At 41.7% G+C, this 21,533-nt stretch overlaps 1 protein-coding gene across 1 annotated transcript in view; it reads left to right on the top strand.

Moving 5' to 3' along the window:
* LOC137431857 (oxysterol-binding protein-related protein 11) overlaps positions 1 to 21,533 on the top strand; it is an 85,495-nt gene that overhangs the window by 58,108 nt on the left and 5,854 nt on the right. Inside the window, exons 4-7 of the mRNA XM_078769104.1 lie at positions 8,235 to 8,414; positions 8,582 to 8,801; positions 12,811 to 12,959; positions 20,268 to 20,423. Of these exons, the coding sequence (XP_078625230.1) occupies positions 8,235 to 8,414; positions 8,582 to 8,801; positions 12,811 to 12,959; positions 20,268 to 20,423 (705 nt within the window). The remainder of the gene's footprint in view (positions 1 to 8,234; positions 8,415 to 8,581; positions 8,802 to 12,810; positions 12,960 to 20,267; positions 20,424 to 21,533) is intronic.

Raw genomic sequence — 21,533 nt, 5'->3', positions numbered from 1 at the left:
TGACATCTATAAATAAATGACCTCTCCAATGCTCTGGAAAACCCTCTTCTCTCTGTGATGTTAGAAAACACCATCGCCCTGCTATGCAGAGTACAGCAGTGCAGCTGCATCACTATTTGTTTGTCTGGAATTGATTTATATGTGCTGATCTAGTAAACAGAACATGTCCTTCAGTCCTGGAAAATATCAGTTGCATCCAGTTACTCCGGAAGGATCGTCAAATAAACTCACCTTTCTATTTCCATGGTCAACCACTGGAAGAGATTAAGTTTCTTGAACTTCTCAGCATCAGCCATGGCCTCTTGGACCAACCACATAGCAAGGCTGACCTCCAAAGCCAGTCACAGACTTTGCATCCTCTGTTGATCAAAGTCTTTCTTTGGAAAATCAGAGCTATTCACAGTCTACAAGGCCTTTGCCAATATCTCGATGGAGTGCTGTTCTTTCCTATTGGCTAAATCCCCAGCATCACCGAGGTTTCTCCTGGATTCTTTGGAATCTAAAGCTTTCAACATCATTTGAATCTCTCTTGACAAGGCCTTTTGACAAGGCCTTTGACAAGGCCTCTTGACAAGGCCTTCTCTCTTGACAAATCTAAAGCTTTCAACATCATTTGAATCTCTCTTGACAAGGCCAAAGCACAAGGTCTGTTGCTTTCACACCACATGTAGTTCAGTTGTCTCCCTGGTTTTTTTTAAAACCACCTTTTCTCCAATATTGCTCCCTGCGCTGTCTGTCTTCCGACCCCATCTCTCCCACCGCCCCCTCACCCAACATGTCCAGGATGCATGCATTCTTCGAATAACCCCCTTCTGGTTAAACTTGCAAAATCTAGGTTGACAACACACCTCAACTCCTCTGTTCCTCGCTTCCACCATATTTGAACTGCCTGCCAGAGACTGTTCTTTCCCACTATTCCCTCATGCAGGTTGTGCACCCCTTATGTCATCCCCCATTCTGATCCATGTTATGTCATGGGGATGTACTGGCAGTGAGGCAGTGTGGCAGTAGTTGGACACAAGCAGGTGAATGAATGAACAGGACATTGAGGAGAGGATTGGTGGAAACAGCAACCTGCAAGGATGGTTGAATTAGGTGCGATCAATGGGGATATAATGAATGTGGAAAAGGATTTGTTGGTAATGAGATGAAATGCAAGCCCTGGACAGAAGAGTGGGATAAAACAGCCCCATGAAGGTGGTTCCACAGATGTAGGAATTGAGGTGTGCAGTCAGCCAGGAATTTAGAAGTTTAGCCAGAAGGGGTTTAAACTGAAAAAAGTTGTGCATCCAGAAGTTGTTGGAGAAGGTTGGAGGCTGTGAGAGTAGACCTAGGCCGGAGGAGAAGCAGTAATAGGCTGATAGGTGACCAACCCGCCTGCAATGTGACAGCAACATACCTTTTGCTTTGATTTCAACATGGGGGAAGTCAATAATGTTGAGCCCTTTAGATTCCAGAAAATCCAGGAGGGACAGATGTGAAACACGGATGCGAGTCCAGAGGCAGGAGCAGTTCTCCTCTGAGCTATGGACAAAGGCCTTGTCAGATTTTGTTTTTGTTTCAAGGAAATACTTGGAATTATGCAGCTTTCAGGGAAAGATTTAGAACTGGATACCCGTTCTGCCCTTGGCTTTGGAAACTAGCTTAGCTCTAGTGGGTCAGCTCAACAGAGATGTCATGGTTGATTTGTATAACCCCACAAAGCAATCATCGCTGACTTTAAGTGGTTCTCCAACAATAAATGTCTGCATTTTAACAAGTGTTGACATTTTAGATTATTTTTTAGTTGTTTATGCATCCCCTTCTCTTGCAGTGATATGCCATAGGGCATGTTCATTGCTGCTAGTGTTGTCATAGCAAGAATTCTGTCATTTGCCATTTGCCTTCCCAGCGATTATCAGGGCAAGAATTTGGAACTTGACCATGGTGCCGATGATAACTTGCCTTAATGCCTATTCTTATTCAAAAGACCCCATGAGATCTTTAATGTCCACCAGCTCATGTTATAGCAGATGTCATGTTCTGCTGCTTATGTCATTCCCAGCCTAATTTGAAATATCTTCCCAGGGGTCATAATGTGCAGTTGACCAAACAAATCTTTTAACTTGAAAGCATCTGAAAATGAAAAGCCCGTCCGCGTCTATTTGCATTCAGATGTCTTCTTCTTCCGTATACTCAAAATAACGAAAACAGTAAAAAAAAAGAAAAAGTTGATTTTATGCAACCTTGACCTTTGAGCTTTAGATTAAAAATTTTTTTTATCAGCTTGTAGCTTTTAATTGATGAACCAATTCTGTGACCCAATATGCAATTCTTTTTAAATTTCAGGTCAATTGGATGAAAATTGATGTTTTTATGCAACCTTGACCATTGATCTTTTGATCTAAAAAAAACAATTGACTTCTACCTTTTGATTAGTGAACCAATTCAGTGACCTGATATGCAAATTCTTTAAATTTCAGGTCAAACGGGTGAAAATTGGCGATGTTACACCACCTTGACCTTTTGATCTAAAAAAACAAAACAATTGGTTTGTAGCTTTTGATTGGTGAACCAATTCAATGACCCAATATGCAATTTCCTTAAATTTAACGTCAATTGGGTGAAAATTGGCGATTTTATGCAAATTTCGCCTTTGACCTTTTGATCTAATTTTTTTTAGCTTCTATCTTTTGATTGGTGAACCAATTTAGTGATCGAATATGCAAATTCTTAAAATTTCAGGTCAATCGGATGAAAATTGACAATTTCATGTGTTGCTGACCTTTGACCTTCTGATTAAATTATTAATTTGTCTTCTCCGTATTCTCATAATAAAGCTTTGTTAAAAATTTGATGACAAATCTCAAATGGTAAATTGAAATTTCAGGTCAATTGGATGAAAATTGATGATTTTAATGATGCTGACCTTTGACCATTTGACAAAATTATTAATTTGCCTTCTCCGTATTATCATAACTAGGGCATGCCCGTACTATATATATATCTAAAATTATATCCCCCCCCTCTATTTACATGAAATGGTTTGGTCCAAAGCGAACGGCTTGCGAGTACGGTGACAATCCCCCCCCTCTATTTACATGAAATGGTTTGGTCCAAAGCGAACGGCTTGCGAGTACGGTGTTTTTTATCGGACCCGTGGAATTATAGATAGTAGTTTTAATTAGTTTAAAAACATAGTTTAACGGCAACATAGTTTTCCAACGTGAAATAAATGAATACGCTCTCAAATGTGCCGTCCGAGGCAGAGTCTGTTCGCCACGTTCGGCACACGTGATAGCTCGCTGCTCTCTGATTGGTTGAATCGTTTTTTGGACATAGCTCGGTAACTACTTGTCCGATTAATATGAAACCTTGAAAAGGCACATCCTCGGGTCCCCAGCAATATACCTGGCAAGTTTAAAGTATATCGGACCCGTGGTTGTCGAGAAACAGCGGTCACAGACATACAAACATACAAACATACAAACATACAAACATACACACAGAGATTACTGGAATTATAGATAGATAAAGCTTTGGTGAAAATTTAATGACAAAACTCAAATGGTAAATTGAAATTTCAGGTCAATTGGATGAAAATTGATGATTTTAATGATGCTGACCTTTGACCTTTTGACCAAATTATTTATTTTCCTTCTCCGTATTATCATAATAAAGCTTTGGTGAAAATTTAATGACAAAACTGAAATGGTAAATTGAAATTTCAGGAACTGAAATGGTAAATTGAAATTTCAGGTCAATTGGATGAAAATTGATTTTAATTATGCGGACCTTTGACCTTTTGACCTTTTGACAAAATTATGAATTTTCCTTCTCTGTATTATCATAATAAAGCTTTGGTGAAAAGTTGATGACAATAGCTCAAATGGTAAAAAAAATTATGGCCTCCAGAAATTGTATACATGCAGGCATCCAGAAAAGTACAAAAGTTTGTTCCCTTCTTTCACTAGTGTTGGGCCACTTGTCATTGAAACCCATTTCTCTTTATTTCCTCTCCATTTGTGTTGTTATTTTCTGGCAGTTTTGGCTTCTTCATGGAGCAGCCCCGGTTTGGCTGTGGTTTGCCAGTAACGTATTTCCACATACTGCTCCATTGTTTGTATACCCAAAGGGAAAAGGAATTTCACAAAAATTGATTATCGAAATTGCAGAAATAAGGCCGAAGAAATGGCCTATCGTTGTTCAGGAGAATGCCCACACTAATGCTGCGGTTTCCAATGCAACTGATTGTAAAGATTATGCATATGCCAAAGTCGGCCAACTTGGGTATGAAATTCAATAACCAATCAGCTTGCAATAAAGTGACTGCAAGAATGACTTTGGCTGAGCATGATATAGTTATTTGGATTAAAGTTCATGGTGACTCATCAGACCTCAAACCTGGATGACGAGTAAAATATCATGAAGCCAATAATCCAAAATTATATTCAATAAAATAACTTGAATAACAGAATACCTATATATAAAAATAACTTGAATAACAGCAAAGCCAGTGAGGGTAGTCAGTTTAGTCGCAGACTACCCGACAATGTGGCATGTAGCACTGGGTTACATGTTACCAGTTGCAGTCAAGAGACTGACATGACTGAAAACGTGACAGGGTGGACGTGTCTTTAGCTCGTACTACCTTTTCACATTTACTTTTGTGTTTACTGTTTAAAAACGATCATCTTGGATCATACACTTACTCGTACATGGTGGATTTTGAAATTTTTGGTTAGAGGCGCAACCTCCTGGTACTAATTTCCAGCCAGTATTATTGGTTTACAGATTATGCACAAATATAAAGGTTAAAAAAAAAGTTTCGAAGTAAATTGTAAAGGTATTCATTTTTATTTTATTTTATTTTATTATTCAATTAACAGTATGTCGCAGAGCAGAGCAGGAATTCCTCAATAACAGGGCCATTTGTGTGGCCTGTCTGGTCGTTATTAGTTTGGAAAAATGAAAATACAGGGAATCTGGCTGACAAAACGGTATGTATGTCAGGTATTTTTTTTTTTTTTCCAGGAACAACCTCTAATACAAGCCTTTTTCTTCTGAACACCACCATTGAAGGAGATTCTGTATTTCATAATTTTCATGTCTAGTACAAAGAAAAGATTTACACAAAGTTGACACTGTTCAGGCACAGTGAAGCACTATTCCAAAGTCTGCCACGAGGAGGAAGCGCTATCCCACTTCTGATACCAAATGTCACGCGATTGGTTGAGACCGCCCCTCCGGTGTGCTGAAGGCCAAGCTGTACTCCTAAGGGGAGAAACACAATAAATCCAAGTCCCAAGGAGGAAACTTACTTCCTGTCACAGGCAATATTTATGAGCCTGTACAGCCAAGCAATATTCATATGGCCAATTAAACTGTTACCAAGGAAATAATAATTGTCTTACAATATTGCTGACATCAATAATAAACCGTTTATTTTCAAAATTGTACAATAAATATCACCAATCTTAAATTTGATCCTCGTCACTCAACCCTTATCCTTAACACATGCAATTTCTCAATGGTCCTGTCATTCTGACAATGTTCAAAATCCAATGAGGGACAGTATAGCCAAATGTCCATTGCTAATTTAAGGATTTGCAGCTTATGCGCAACAGTTGAAAAACATGGATTGCAGGACATGCAGGACATGGATGATTAAACAAGGACTGACAATGAGATGCACAGAATGAGGACTAGTTAGATTGATTGACCAAGAGATGCAATGAAGGAATGTTACGAATGATGTAGCAGCAGGAGTGCTGGGTTTAGGTCACTCAATGGTGCTGTTCGCAAACCATGTGTGTCCCTGCTGAGAGTTAGACGATTATTGGGGGAAATGCTAAGGGCATAGAAAAGGCCCTTTCATAGGGTATATGGTGAACCAATGTGGCAAGTTCTAGAAAGGAAGGGACATTCCATAGCTTGTAGAAAATGGCAAACAATAGAAAATAAGGGACATTCAAAAAATCTCATGTGCATGCTGGACTACCGTTGTGTTCTTAGGAGGAACCAAGTAATGCTCCAGAAATGTTCATGTAAGGGGTGCCCTACATACAGTCACGTGAAAAAGTAAGTACACCCCATGTAAAGTTTTGACTTTTTCAACATATTTCAACATACAGCTATTTGATCTTCATTTCAACAATATTGATAGATAAAGGTGATATAATATAACAAATATCATGAAACATTTACATTTTGTAGTCCATTGTATAATTTAAAGAAACATAAATGCAAATTTTGCATGTGGAAAAAGTAAGTACACCCCTACATTTATCACTACTTCAAATACCTAAAATTAGAATCAGGTGCACCAGCTCAGGTGCAAATGATTAGAACATCGTGAGAGAGGATCTTGGAGGAACCTGTCTTGTTTAAACCTCAGACATTTAGTTTAGTTTGCTCTTTGTTGTTGAAGTGTGTGGCGTCACCATGCCGAGATCAAAAGAGCTCTCTGAGGCCTTCCGGAAGAAGGTTATAGATGCCTACGAGTCTGGGAAGGGATTTAAAAAGATCTCCAAACAATTTGAAATCAATCATTCCACTGTCCGGAAGATCATCTACAAGTGGAGAAGATTCCAAACAACTGCCAACTTGTTCAGGCCAGGCCGCCCCAGCAAGTTCAGCCCGAGAGCAGACCGCAAGATGCTGAAAGAAGTCTCTAAGAACCCCAGAATGTCATCACGGGACTGACAGGTAGCTCTTGCCACTGTTGATGTCAAAGTGCACGAGTCTACCATTAGAAAGAGGCTGCACAAATTTGATCTACATGGGAGGTGTGCCAGGAGGAAACCTTTGCTGTCCAGAAAGAACATCAGGACAAGACTAAAGTTTGCCAATGAACACTGAGGCAAAGACCAGCACTTCTGGAACAATGTGCTCTGGACAGATGAGTCAAAGGTAGAGCTATTTGTCCACAGTACCAGAAGATATGTTTGGTGAAAACCAAAGACAGCATTTGACCACAAGAACCTGATACCAACTGTAAAGCATGGTGGTGGGAATATTATGGTTTGGGGCAGCTTTGCTGCATCAGGGCCTGGGCATCTCACCATCATAGAATCCACTATGAATTCTTCATTGTACCAGAGGGTGCTTGAGGATAATGTGAGGCCATCTGTCAGAAAGTTTGAGCTCAACCGAAGGTCGACTTTGCAACATGACAATGACCCTAAACATACCAGTAAATCCACCAAGGAATGGCTGAAAAGAAAGAAATGGAGGGTTCTGGAATGGCCAAGTCAAAGCCCGGATCTAAATCCCATCGAGATGTTGTGGGGGGATTTGAAACGAGCTGTGCATGCAAGAAACCCCTCAAACATCGCACAGCTGAAAGAATTCTGCATGTAGTGGGAAAAATTTCTCAATGAAGAATGAAGAGTTTAAATGAAGATGAAATATTGATATGGGTGTCCTAAGGTGGGTGGGAGGTTTCAGAAATTCCTCAATACAATTATGATTTTGAGTTTCAATCCAGATGAAGTGTTTCTTATCTGCCCATTCTCGCTGGCAGATTAATCTATCGGTTATCATGTGAGAATGGCATCTATATTCATTTACCTTATGAGTGTTTGTTTTATTGTATTTTGTTATATTAATGGTATGGTATTAATTTGTGATTGGAATGATGCTGTTTGGAATGAAAATATCAAGAGATCAAGTTTAAAGGAGAATGAGGAAATGATGTGCGGGTTTCCACTCGTGACATTCGCGTATTCAGCATTTGCAGTTTCACCATTGAGCCAGCCCCACCAACTTTTCTGTGCAGTTTTTGGAGTTTCTGCACCTGTTCTAAAGTGGGTAGGAGTTTTCATAAAATTTCCCAACTTTTGTTTTTCTGAGTTTCTGGCCTTCCTCCCATGCATGGCATGGGTACCTTGGCAGTAATTCTATATTCCTTTCATGTATGTAACATTCATGGTTTGACCTATCAAACTTAGCATTTGAATAATCCATTTCATATCTGACAGGTTTTATTTTTTATTTTAAGCATATTTTTAAACTTAACTTCTCTTTTAAACTTATTTTAAACAAACAACAACAACAAAATATTGTTACTTTGAATTGCCTTGTTGGGTGCTGCTCCTCTCCTCCTGACTGTGAAATATATTTGTGTGATTAAAGATTGTTCAAGCTGAAAAGACACAGGGCTGATAAGAATGTTCGATGGTGAAATCGTTTGATGTGGAACTTTTCTGTTTTAAAGTTGGCACTGCACATTTTTCTTTCCTCATTTCCTAAAGTTGAATCCTCCACCGGTCACCCACGACACTTCCCTGGTGCCTTCACCTATGCGAAGACGCAGAAGACTCCCTGTTGAGGGCCATGGTAGTATACCCGACACCAAGCCACAAACTCTGCCATGTTCTATCCCTGGATTAGTTAGTAACAGTCATTTTGAGCAACTGGAAACGTTACGACAGGTGGGATGTGGTTTCTGCAAATATGATGTAATATGCTGAAATTTTGAAACTTCGTTATTGCTAAGTTTGTTTTTAATGCCCATGTTTGGTTAAAATACACTTGTTGTACTATATAATCCACATGCAAGGTCAATACATTATTTTGCAGTTGCATTTGTTGTGGACAGGTTACACGTATGTTAATCCACGTTGGCAAACGTCAGCGTGATCTTGCCAGAGCCTTGAGTGAGTTACCATCTTCTCGGAGCCCTGTGATATGTCTAGATTCTGATCTGCTGATTCTGAAAGCCTCGGCGGCCGCCACTCTCGCCTGCTTGCATGACTGCCTCGGAGCCCTGAGGACTGGCTCAGCTTGGAACTCCAGCCCGTTAACCACGCGTTTTCCCGGTAGGTGATGCAATGGCGGGCAGACGCAATTATTTGTTCATGATTACAAATCTATTTTGGAAAGTAAATCAAGTGCTACACTTGAAAGTACGAGTAATTTGCACACCGGTTAGCCCTGCAGTTTCATTGTGGGAGCGGCTAGGGTGCCAGCTTAGGATCCTAGGATCCTGGGTTCGAATCCCGGTCGATCGCTGCATTAACGCCAGGGGGGTTGACTCAGCCTGTCATCCTTCCGAGGTCGGCTAATTGAGTACCAGTTCACTGGTAATTCCCTGCTTGTCGTAAAAGGCGACAAAAAGGGTTGGCGGCAGGAAGGGCATCCGACCGTAAAACATTGCTTCAAAAAGGGGACCAAAAAAACAACAACAACCACGGTCCCCGAAAAAGGCCAACCCCCGCTTGCGGGGGAAAATGGCCTCTAAAGGTGTTTTTTTTTTTTTACTCGACTATGTTTAAATTTGCGAAATGTTGCACAAACATTGCCTTTATTTCTGAATATTCCTGTGTCGAGAGATCTCTTGTTTTGGGCACAGCTGAGCAGGTGCACCGTGAGGTTCGAGAAAGGGATCACAGGGCAGTGCAAGTTGGCCACCGGGTTTGGTGGATCAATTTGATCGGATTGGTGTCTGGCTGTCTGGCTGTCTGGTTGTCTGTGGGAGAGGAGGGAAATCGAAATCTTTCACTTTAAATCTGTCACTGATCTACTTTTATTTTTATCATTTTTGTATCTTTGGTTAGACATCTATTCTGGGTTGTTTGTAGTCCCCTACAGTTTCCACCGGAGGGGACTATAGGTTTGCTCTCCGTCTGTCCGTTTCACCTGTGGATTTTCAGACTTTTTTCCACATACCCTTTAACATACAACAACAACAACAGCCTTTAACATATTCAACTGAAACGTGCTACATGTGTTTATTATGATAAGTTACAGAACATGTTTGAGTTGCGGGGCGATTCACCAAATTTTCACCGACTTATGCCCTTTTTGGACTTAGAAAATATCACATTATGCATGGATCAGTTTTCCAGACATTTTCCCCTTACCCTTTAATGTATTGAAATGAAACTTGGTACATGGCTTTATTATGTTAAGTTACAGACACTGCAAAAGCTTTATTCTGTAGCTTTGCATACCTAAAACAATTTGTCCTTCTGTATGTGGCTCACAATTGCTGAGTGCTTGGAAGAAGAACATTCATTGGGACCAGCACGGACATGTCTTGCAAAGCAATTCTTTCCCTCTTTTCTTTTTTTTGTGTATATACGTAGTATACATGCATAATATATTTATATTTATATTTCATGAGCCAAAAGTGAAAGTGAGTGACAACCACACTTTTATAATTAACAGATAGCATCTTGGGACAAAGCGGAACTAAGTGGTTGTGTAATTAATGTTTCGTGTCTTTACTTCACTAGTGTGGGTGCCATTTCCATGGCATTTAGTGTGGAGTTTTTCTCGTGCTGGGGGATGTTAAACATATTGTGGCGATATATAAAAAGAGTTGCCTTTTCAAATATGCTGTTACGTTCATGGGTAATGAGGCGCAGGAGGAGGCGCAGGAGGCATGTAGGAAAATGTTCGGAGAACGCTTGGATTCGGAAGAGGGTCAGAAAGCAGTATTCAGGATTGCAAAGCAGATAGCGAAAGAGAGGTGTGATGTGATGGGGGTGAGTTGCTTGAAGGATGAAGTGGGACAAATCGTTGTCGACCCAGATGGAATTAAAGGAAGATGGAAAAGATATATGGAAATGCTGTTGAATACAGAGAATGAATGGGATGGCAACATAGAGAGTAACCCAGTTTTAGGACCGGCAGAGAAGATAACTGAGAAGGAAGTTGAGGAAGCGATAAAGGCAATGAAGGGTATAAAAGCGGGAGGGCCGACGGGAGTTGTGGGAGATATGTTGAAGGCAGCAGGAAGTTGGGGTGTGAAGACAATGACAGAGATCTGTAATCTGGTGGTGAAAGAAGGCCGCATTCCAGTGGATTGGGAACTGAGTACCCTCGTCCCTCTATACAAGGGGAAAGATGACCCTCTGGAGTGTGGCTCGTACCGAGCGATAAAGTTATTGGAGCATGGAATGAAGGTATTGGAAAGGGTGTTGGAGAGGAGGATAAGGAAGAAAGTGAAGATCGACGAAATGCAGTTTGGATTCATGCCCTCTCCCTCTCCTCAGTGAAAGACACATGAAAGCCCGCTTGGAGTTTGCAAAAAAGCACGGAAAGGACTCACAGACTGTGAGAAACAAGATTCTGTGGTCTAATGAAACCAAGATTGAACTGTTTGGCTTCTGTCTGGCCACTCTACCATAAAGCCCAGATCGGTGGAGTGTTGCAATGATGGTTGTCCTTCTGGAAGTTTCTCCCATCTCCACACAGGATCTCTGGAGCTCAGCCAGTGACCATCGGGTTCTTGGTCACCTCTCTTACCAAGGCCCTTCTCCCCCGATTGCTCAGTTTGGCCGGGCGGCCAGCTCTAGGAAGAGTCCTGGTTGTTCCAAACTTCTTCCGTTTAAGAATTATGGAGGCCACTGTGCTCGTGGGAACCTTCAATGCAGCAGAGATTTTTTTTGTCGGCTTCGCCAGATCTGAGCCTCGACACAATCCTGTCTCTGAGCTCTGCAGGCAGTTCCTTCGACCTCATGGCTTGGTTTTTGCTCTGATATGCATTGTCAGCTGTGCGACCTTATATAGACAGGTGTGTGCCTTTCCAAATCATGTCCAATCAATTGAATTTACCACAGGTGGACTCCAATCAAGGTGTAGAAACATCTCAAAGATGATCAAGAGAAATGGGAGGCACCTGAGCTAAATTTCAAGTGTCATAGCAAAGGGTCTGAATACTTATGTAAATGTAATATTTCAGTTTTTTCTTTTTCATAAATTTGCAAAACTTTCTAAAATCCTGTTTTCTCCTTGTCATTTTGGGGTATTTAGTGTAGATTGATGAGGGAAAAAATGAATTTAAACGATTTCAGCAAAAGGCTGCAACATAACAAAATGTGAAACAGGTGAAGGGGTCTGAATACTTTCTGAATGAACTGTATATTCCAGTTTCACTGAAGTACAACTGAATCCATAGCATTTATTGTCTAATTTAATTGGGTCGTCCTTAGTGTGTATCACAAGGCTGTGAGGTAGCATCATTTGCTGAGGGCGTGGCTGTGCCACCAATGCAATGCCCTCTGGAGTGAGGACAGAAATTTGTAATTTGTAGTTGTTGAATGAGATAGCTCGACTACTTTTCACGAAGGACACCATGGGGTCTTTATCCTTCACCAACTAATCCTGGCTGACAGGACGCCCCTTTAAACGCAAGCTGGACAGCTTAAAAGTGAGTGTGCATACCTCTCGGCCATCCTTCCTGTCAATTTCATTGGGTGGACAAAAACATCTTTGCATTATGACAAAATTTGATTTGCGCAGATCTCACTTTGTTAAATTGCAACCAACTTGTTACCAAAGAGGTTGAATTTTTGTTGTCTGACATTTTGTGGAGGGCAAGATAGCATGAGTGTCGTGGGCCAAATTGTCCTTTTTGTGACTTGTTTTCTTCGACGTCCTAATACCAACCAAAACGTGTTGACAGGTTTTAACAGTCGGGTGTGATTGACTGGTGTCGTTAAATCTGCTGTATTGAGCCTCTGGGTTGTATTTTTTTCTTTCGCATTATTATGTGCAACGGTTTGGAACGACCTTTAACGAACTGTTGCACAGTGACAAACATGCTTTTAAAATGTATAGGCGCTCAGATGTGAGCCATTTTTTGGGGAAAACTTGGAATAAGAGGCATTTTATTTGGTTCAATGTGTTGTTTAATTGTTATCTCATGGCAGTCACGTGCTGTAGAGCTGATCAGACCTTCATGAGATTGAATTTTGGACTAAACCAAGACGATGTGTTTGATGACAATTCTGAGCCTTTGGTTATTTTATACTTTGTTATATCCAAATTGGAAACTAATAGTCAGTACATACTTGCTCTGATTCCCATATTTCCTGCCAGTGATGCCTGCGAGGGAGCATCCATTACCAACCGGTGAGCATGGGAATGAGCAGGCCCTGGCGGAAACACCCCCGTTGCGGCCGACCCATCTCAATACGTCACCATATCCCATGGAAATATTGGAGCCACCTCCGACTCCTCTTCAAGATGTAGGTTCACAATCACCAACATGACCTCTTGTTGTGAGAGCTCTGTTTTATTTTGTTTATATCATTGGCATCACGTGATCGTTTGTATTCCCCATGTGCTTGCATTTTGATAGGGTCAAGAACTGTGTGCGTGTATGACTGCTATATGGAATGAGTTGAGATTTGGTGGTCGTACCTCGGTTGTGCCCTGGAAGGTTTTAAGCATTAAACAGATGACGTAAATTCTCTATGTAAATTGATGTGTACAGTGTAGTGCTGCTCCAAGAGTATATCACAAGTCCCAGTGGTTTACAGGATTATAATAGTATCTCTGTATGAAAAACCTATAGAATCAAAAACTAGATGGCCTATTTACATTCGTGCTCTGTATTTTATGCACTCCTAAACCGCTGGACATTACAAGTTTGAAAGTTGCGGTTGTATGCTGCACATGCATGGGAACATTCTACTTTGTTGGGATGACAACCTCCAATTTGGGTTTTTTCTTTCATATTAAAATGGAGAATTGTCAGAAGAAGTTGGTGAGTTATTATCATACCTGATGATGTGCTCCTGCACTGCCGGACAAAACAACTTGAAAACTGGATCACTATGAAATCGAACTCCTGAAAGTTGTACAACACAAAATAAATTCCCACCCTCCTCAACCACTTGACGCTCCCATAGGGAGTGGGGGTTTCACGTCTATATAATTGTATTTCTAATTCATTGACATACGTGGGGAAATTACATGCCCAGACCAGGAATCAAACCCAGGTGTTCTGGCAAACCGTACCTGTGCTCTGCCATCTGGGCGACCCTGACCAAGCATGCAATTTTCTCGCACATATGATTGCCACTCTCTTTCCATCACTGCGTCCGGGCACTTGCTGCCAACCATAGGAGCAAGGTCCTAATTAGGGTAAGACTTTCGATATAATCACTTGGTCAGGATTGCGATAGTGACCTGGGTTTGAGTCTTACACCAGGGATTCAAACCCACACCTATGACATGTCTTTGCATTGATGTTCAGGAGTGAAGATCTTCCCCAGATAAATTGATAATTTGATTTGGTTGTCATTAAAATTTCAATCTGGGTTTATGGCAGCGTCTTGGGACCAATCCTACTCATCTTCATCAATGACCTTTTTGACTCCTTGGAAAATCCTGTTTATCTCTTTGCTGATGACTCCACCCTCTGCTGTATCATTCCTTATCAGGCAGGCAGTACATCAGATAGGCAGACAGCAGCCTTTTCCCTCTTTGCAGCCCTTGATAGAATCAGGAGCTGGTCCAACACTTGGAATATGTCTTTCAACCCCAACAAATCCCACACACTCACCCTGTCTCTTTGAAAGGACTGTTTGGGACCCCCACCCCCTCCCATCTGCTTCCTGAACAATCCTCTTCAATAAGTTCATTCACTCAGACATTTGAACCTCACCGTCATCTTTCTTGGACAAACCATGTACAGTACCTAAGTTGACCTCCAAAGCTAGCTGCTGACTGGGCTTTCCTGCATCGTGCAAAGTCTTTTGGAAAATCTAAAATTTTCTTTACTCGCTGGACCTTCATGGACTACTGTTCTCCCCCTTGGGCAAGTGCCCTGCCTCACAACCTTGTTCAGCTTAATGCTCTGGAGACGAAGGCCCTCAAAATCATTGGAATCTCCCTTGAGGAAGCTGAAGCTTTGGCTCTGTCCTACCTGTACTACAGACTGGTCGGTTGCCTCCCAATCTTCTACCGCCTCCTTTTTGGTTTTGTACAGTGCCTTCAGAAAGTATTCACACTCCTTGACTTTTTTTCACATTTTGTTGTGTTACAGCCTGAATTTAAGATTGTTTAAATTGAGATTTTTTGTCATTGATCCACACATAATACCCCATATGTCAGTGGAATTTTGTTTTTCGAAATTTTTACAAAACAATAAAAAATAAAAAGCTGAAATGTCGAGTCAATAAGGATTGAACCCCTTTGCTACAACCATCCAAATTGAGCTCAGGTGTATCCATTTTCCTTTGATCATCCTTGAGATGTCTCTCCAACTTGATTGGAGTCCACCTGTGGCCAATTCAATTGATTGGGCATGATTTAGAAAGAAACACACCTTTCTATATAAGGTTCCACAGTTGCAGTTCATGTCAGAGCAGAAGAAGTCCAAGGAACTGTCCGTAGAACTCCGAGATAGAATTGTGAGGAGGCATATATCTGGGGAAGGGTATAAAACAATTTCTAGAGTGGTGAAAGTTCCCAAGAGCACAATGAGCTCCATCATTAGGAAATGGAAATAATATGGAACTACCCAGACGACTCCTAGAGCTGGCCGTCTGACCAAACTGAGCAACCGGGCAAGAAGGACCTTGATCAGGGAGGTGACCAAGAACCCAATGACTACTCAGACAGAACTACAGAGTTCCTTAGCTGAGATTGGAGAACCTGCTGGAAGGACAACAGTCTCTACAGAGCACTTTACAAATCTAAGCTTTATGGGAGAGTGGCCAGACGGAAGCCACCCAGGGAAAAATGCACAGCATAACTGGAGTTTGCAAAAAGGTACGTCAAAGACTTTGAGATCATGAGGCAAAATATTATGTGGTCTGATTAGACGAAAATTGATCTCTTTGGCCTGAAAGCAACGCAATCCGTCTGGCGAAAACCGAGTACAACTCATCACCAATGTAACACCATCACTGTGAAGCATGGTGGTGGCAACATCATGCTATGGGGATGCTTTTCAGTGGCAGGGACTGGGAGATTTGTAAGGATAAAGGGAACAATGAATGGAGATAAATACAGGCAAATCCTTGAGGAGAACCTGCTTTAGAGTGTAAAAGACTTCAGACTGCGGTGAAGATTTACGTTCCAACAGGACAATGACACAAAGCATACAGCCAAAGCAACACTGGAATGGCTTTAGAACAAGAACGTGAAAGCCCTCGAGTGTCCCAGCCAAAGCTCAGACTTGAATCCCATTGAGAATCTGTGCAAAGATTTGATGATCGCTGTTCACCGACGCTCCCCATCCTACTTGACAGAGGCTGAGCAAATCTGCAAGGACGAATGGGAGAAAGTCCCCAAATTCAAATGTGCCAAGCTGATAGACATACCCAAGAAGTCTCGAAGCTGTAATTGCTGCCAAAGGTGAGTCCGTCCTTCTACGAGGTATTGACTCGGGGTTGAATATTTATGTAAATTAGATATTTTAGTATTTCATTTTTTATTGCTTTATTAAAATTTCTGAAATAAAAAATAATAATTTCAGTTTGACGTTATGCGGTATTATGTGTACATCAATGACAAAATATCTAAATTTATTCCATTTTATATTCTGGCTGTAACACAACAAAATGTGAAAAATTCAAGGGCTGTGAATACTTGCTGATGGCACTATACCCTCCACCCTTTCCATGCTCTGTACCCGACCCCTCCCCCATGCCTAGTTTTCTTCAGGGTGCCGCCATCTGTTAGTGCACACGGATTCTGTTGAAACTCCCAAATCCCAGGCTCACGGCTCACCTCCACTCAATGTTCCTCTTTCCCCTTACTTGTGGAGCAAACCTCTTCAATTTATACAATCTCATTCTTACCTCCAAGGCTTCATGACTCTTTACACCATCGCTCATCCATATTCATAAATCTATACCCCCTCTTGCTCTCATTCTTCCCCTTGCCTATTCTTACTCCGTGCCTCTATGTTCTGGCACTGGACACTGCTGCTGTTGTTCTCCTCCCCTCCCCCACCCTTTCCCACTGTATTCTTTATTTTCTCTTCTTCTCTGTTCTGTATCATTGCTCTTCCACAAGCCGTAACTTTGTTTACAAATATTTTTTTTCTATGAGCGAACTTTGTCTGAGCTCCTGTGTATGTCTCTTTTTTATTGTTTGAATTTTTAAGTTTCTGCCAGCGAAGTTGCCGGAGGCGTTATGTTTTTGGGTTGTCCGTCCGTGCTTCCGTCCGTCCCTGATAGGTTTTTGTTTCTGTGATAACTTTAGAACGGCTGAAGGGATCCAAGTCAAAGTTGGTAAAAGTATGTATAATGCATAGATGAACTGGTTAGATTTCTGCACCAAAGGGCAAAGGTCATTTCAGGTAAATATGTGATATTTGAAAAGAGCTGTAGAGGTTTAAATCGAACTTTGTTGCAAGTATGTATGATGTAATAATGTGGAAGGATGCATGTCGGTCGATTTTGCGACGTTGAAGAGTGCCGTACTAATTTTTCATCCCTCAGCCCAAATTGGGCTATGGGGTATTGTCGTCCGGGTGTCTGGGCGTCCATCAACTTTTGGTTTCCGTCAATTTCAAGGAGAACGGCTTGTCCGATTAAATCCATTTTTGCTGTGTGTTTTGGGGTTCACTAGAGGAAGGTTCCTTTCGAAAATGGGTGCGCTGCGATTTTCTATATGGCTGCCACGGCAGCCATCTTGAAATTGGTTTCCATCAATTTCGAGCAGAACGGCTTGTCCGATTAAATCCATTTTTGCAGTGTGTTGGGGTTGAGTGGAGGAAGGTTCATGGGCTCGCTGCGATTTTCAATATGGCCGCCACGGCAGCCATCTTGAAATTGGTTTCCGTCAATTTCAAGCAGAACGGCTTGTCCGATTAAATCCATTTTTCCAGTGTGTGTTGGGGTTGAGTAGAGGAAGGTTCCTTTCGAAAATGGGTGTGCTGCGATTTTCAATATGGCCGCCACGGCAGCCATCTTGAAATTGGTTTCCACCATGCATGGGCTGAGGGGTTACGCCTGCTTTGCGGTGCTATTTTTAAAAATTATCATCTAACTTCTCCATACATATCAATGGCATTGAAACCACCAAGACATCTGACTGATCTTGTAGGAGGAAAAGGGTGATGTTGGGATGGGGTTTGGGTGATGGGACAGTGAAGGTGGATCCAGCACTAGTGGAAGTTTTTAATTGAGCACCTGTGTTGCTCAACAAACGCCCATAAAATGCAATTTTATCTCGCCATAAATCAGCTTGGTCAGTTTTGGTCACGTTTGCTGGAAACCGTAATGATGACTCTGTGCAGTGGCATTGATTTTGAATGTAGAGGATAAAATTTGAGGCAATCCTTTCAACCTGTGTGATTATGAGGCATAGTGCCGTGGATTATTAACTCTAGCACCCGAGGCTGGAATGGCATTGCAGGAAATGCACCAGTGGGTTTTTGTTTGACAGTTTGTTCTGGTTACATGCATTGAAAGGACTCCATTTCTGGCAAAAGTGAAAGCAATTTGTCATTTTCCACTGGAAAACAGGAAAATCTTAACCAGGAGTATAGGAAAGCCAAATATTTTGGTGGATTCAGAGATCCAATACCTACTTTGCATGAAATACTTTTTTAATTTTGCCACCAAAGATGGATGGAGGTTGTGTTTCCACCTCTGTTTGTTTGTTTGTTTGTTTGTCTGTTTGGCTATGAGTAGGATATTTCAAAAAGTTATAGGTGGATGCGTATGAGACTTGTTGGGCAAGTTTGGTGTGTGACAAGGACGAATTGATTAGATTTTGGTGTGAAGATTCGGGAGTATACGATAACTTTTTAATTTTTACAAGTGATTATCTTCACCATAGAGAGATGTGGCCAACACAATATATATATATTGCCGTGTCATGGGGTTAACACTTCAAGAGGATGAATGACCGAAACGAGCTTTAACTCCGAGGCGTATTTCGACCTTGGCGGGATTATCTTTTTGCGCATGCGGGAAGGTTCAAAGTCTTACCTGATCGGGTGGCCGACACTGGGTTAATCCGAACCCACAAACCAAGAAACGAAACAAGACAATAAATTGAAATTCAACAACTATTGATTTAATGAAAATAATGTAAACATTAAAAATGGTGAGGTAAAAGCTAATAGTAATAGGTTAAGGTGAGGGACCCTTCATGCGGACTCAATTACAGACACAGGGAAGACAAATCAAAAAAATGTGATTGTGTGGTGCGTTGGCCGGCACTCAGCCTGGCGTCGCCAATCGGCCCTCGAAAGCCTGGTGGTCGTCCAACGGGTCCCATAGGTCGGCAAATGTCACGAGCGTCGATGGGATCAAGATGGTGCCGAGTTGCTCCTTCGCTGCGCCACGAACGTGGGGCAATCCGTGCAGATGGTCTCCTTTCGCTCTCCACTCCGCCGGAGATGCCACAAGCTCCCTGAACCGCCGCTTTATTACTCCTCTTCGACGGCCGCGCCATTCTCCTCCAGAATAGTGCCAACAGTTTACCAAGGCTCCAAAATCACCCCACTAGCGCACACGGGCACGAAACCCCAGCCGTTCCCTCACGCGAATCCAGGACCAGGACAGAGTGCGACCGCCTTCAACGAACGCCAGGACAAAGAGAGAGCAAAAGGCAAATGCAGCCATCCTCATTGAAAGCCAGCACGAAAGAGAGAGAGAGATGGCGAGATGGTGTCTTTTTTTTCCCTCCAGCTCTCGAATGTTAGTCCGCTGACGTCACCCACTGTCCAATCACTGAGCGCTACTCAATCATCCCATCGCACCTCCACCAATCACGAAGGCCTGGGCGTGGCGTCCTCGTTATGAGTCGTTGAGGGGCGGAGTCTAGTCGTCCGAGAATGTTCGGATGACGTTGGGGTTTACTTGCGATTGGTAAATGCTGTTTGTGTCGGCTCTGGCGCCATTGTAAGCGCATGAGTCCCATTACAGCGCTATCGTTGCTTTACTGAGATCTCAATTTCCTGGCTAGCCGAATGTAATAAAACCGAAGGGAAGATTACAGGAGGCAAATTACATACTGGGGAATTAATCTTTAAGGGCTAGAATTAATTAGGACAATGCCACGTCCCTTATGGCGACATGCAAACGCTGTTACCCGGACAGACGGCCTACTTACTACATCGAGATTCTCCGCGGCATACGGAGCATTGTAATCTACACATTTCTAACTTTCCAAATGTATTTCCTTGTTTACCCCCACAAACGTGACAATATAATGACGTCTCAAAGAGTTGTGGATGGATTGTGCCAAAATCTGGTGGATGAGTTGGTTATATGATGAGAACAAGCCCATTCGGTTTTGGTTCAGGTCAGCAGATCCTGACTATTAGTGGGATACAAAGCGAAAACTGTTCAGGCTGGCGGAGGTATGCGTTCTACCGAGTGCTGTTCTTGTTTACCATTGATTTCCACAAAGTACAACCAAATGCAAATTGATCATGGGAACATAAGGTTTGACTACAATATTTAAGGAACAGCATTGCCTTCATCATAGGACTGTTGACAACTTAGTGTCAAAAAACCATAAACTAGTGAAACTATAATAATAAAATTAATGCCTCATCCTGTTTTTTTTCCTTGCACAAGGATCTGGAAAACGATGATCTGGAGGTTGTTGCTGGAGAGGAGGAGGTATCTGATACCGAGGAAGATGTGCAACAGGAGCTGGGTGGACTTGATGAGCAGCGAAGTGTTATCCTCCACGTGCTGTCCCACCTCAAATTAGGGATGGACCTTACCAGGGTATTTGCTATTAAATATGTGAGAGGTTAGCAAAAGGGAAGCCGACAGGAATGTTTAGATTCTTTGGGAGCAAAAAAAAGGAATAATGGATGAATCTTAACTTGAAACTTGAGTGTAACTTGTATTTGAACATTAACTTGATAAAATTTTTTAAATGGAGAACACATCCTTTTTAGCAGTATTTCCAAAATCGGTGACTTCCAGTATTTTCTTTCAAAGCCGTGATGTCTTGTCCATGATCATCGATGAAACATGCATGTGACACTTTACATAAGGATTTAATGGGATCTAAAATAAGAACTTCGATTATGATATGATGTAGTCATTTTCAGTTTTTGAGATTTGATTTTTGTAGAGAGGCCTACTGCTATTGATTGTCCGTAACAGCTTCAGAATTCCAACTTGTGCTTTTAAAGCTTCTGATCCAAATCCATACTGCAGATTAATATTTGAGCGCTATCGAGTTTATCGAGGGTTTTCCACTCCCAAAGGCTCGGGGTCCCTTTCTCTGACCTGGAAGAAAAAAAGAAAGAAAGCTGACAGTCTTGATGGCAATATTGCATTTCTCTCTGCTTGGCGACACGCAGATTTATGTTTAACACCCGCAATTATGACTTATTAGCACATCCGCTGAGCAGTGTGCTCACCAATTTAGATTGTCAGCTTCTCTTAAAACGAGCACCAAGTGACGCAAAGGAAGATGACGTGGTGTAATTAAATAATTTATTGATACCTTTTACATGTAACGCAAAAACACACGATGACTTATTAAAACACTTCATTACATCTATCACTAAACCTTACCTACACTATGGAGCAGTAAAGGGGGGAAAAAATGGAAGGGGGAGCGGTACCGTATCCAAAATAATGGATTAACCAAAGATACATGGAAAAAAACACAATTTTTGTAACACTCATGTATCATTGTCTCTACATGGTTTAATCTATTCAGCTTCTTGGTTTGATCTTTTTATTTTATTTCTGAGGCATTACAAGTCAAGCCAGTGCTTTTAAGCGTAATCCACCATTTTGTTTCAAACAATACCTCTGCAAGTGCAAACTTGAGCGAAGTTGACGGCACACCATCACAAATCCATACTCTTCCCACCT

The sequence above is a fragment of the Myxine glutinosa genome, unplaced genomic scaffold (assembly GCF_964187855.1).
Source record: "Myxine glutinosa unplaced genomic scaffold, kmMyxGlut1.1 SCAFFOLD_1180, whole genome shotgun sequence".
Classification (NCBI taxonomy): Eukaryota; Metazoa; Chordata; class Myxini; order Myxiniformes; family Myxinidae; genus Myxine; species Myxine glutinosa.
This window is presented reverse-complemented; position numbering and strand designations above follow the sequence as displayed.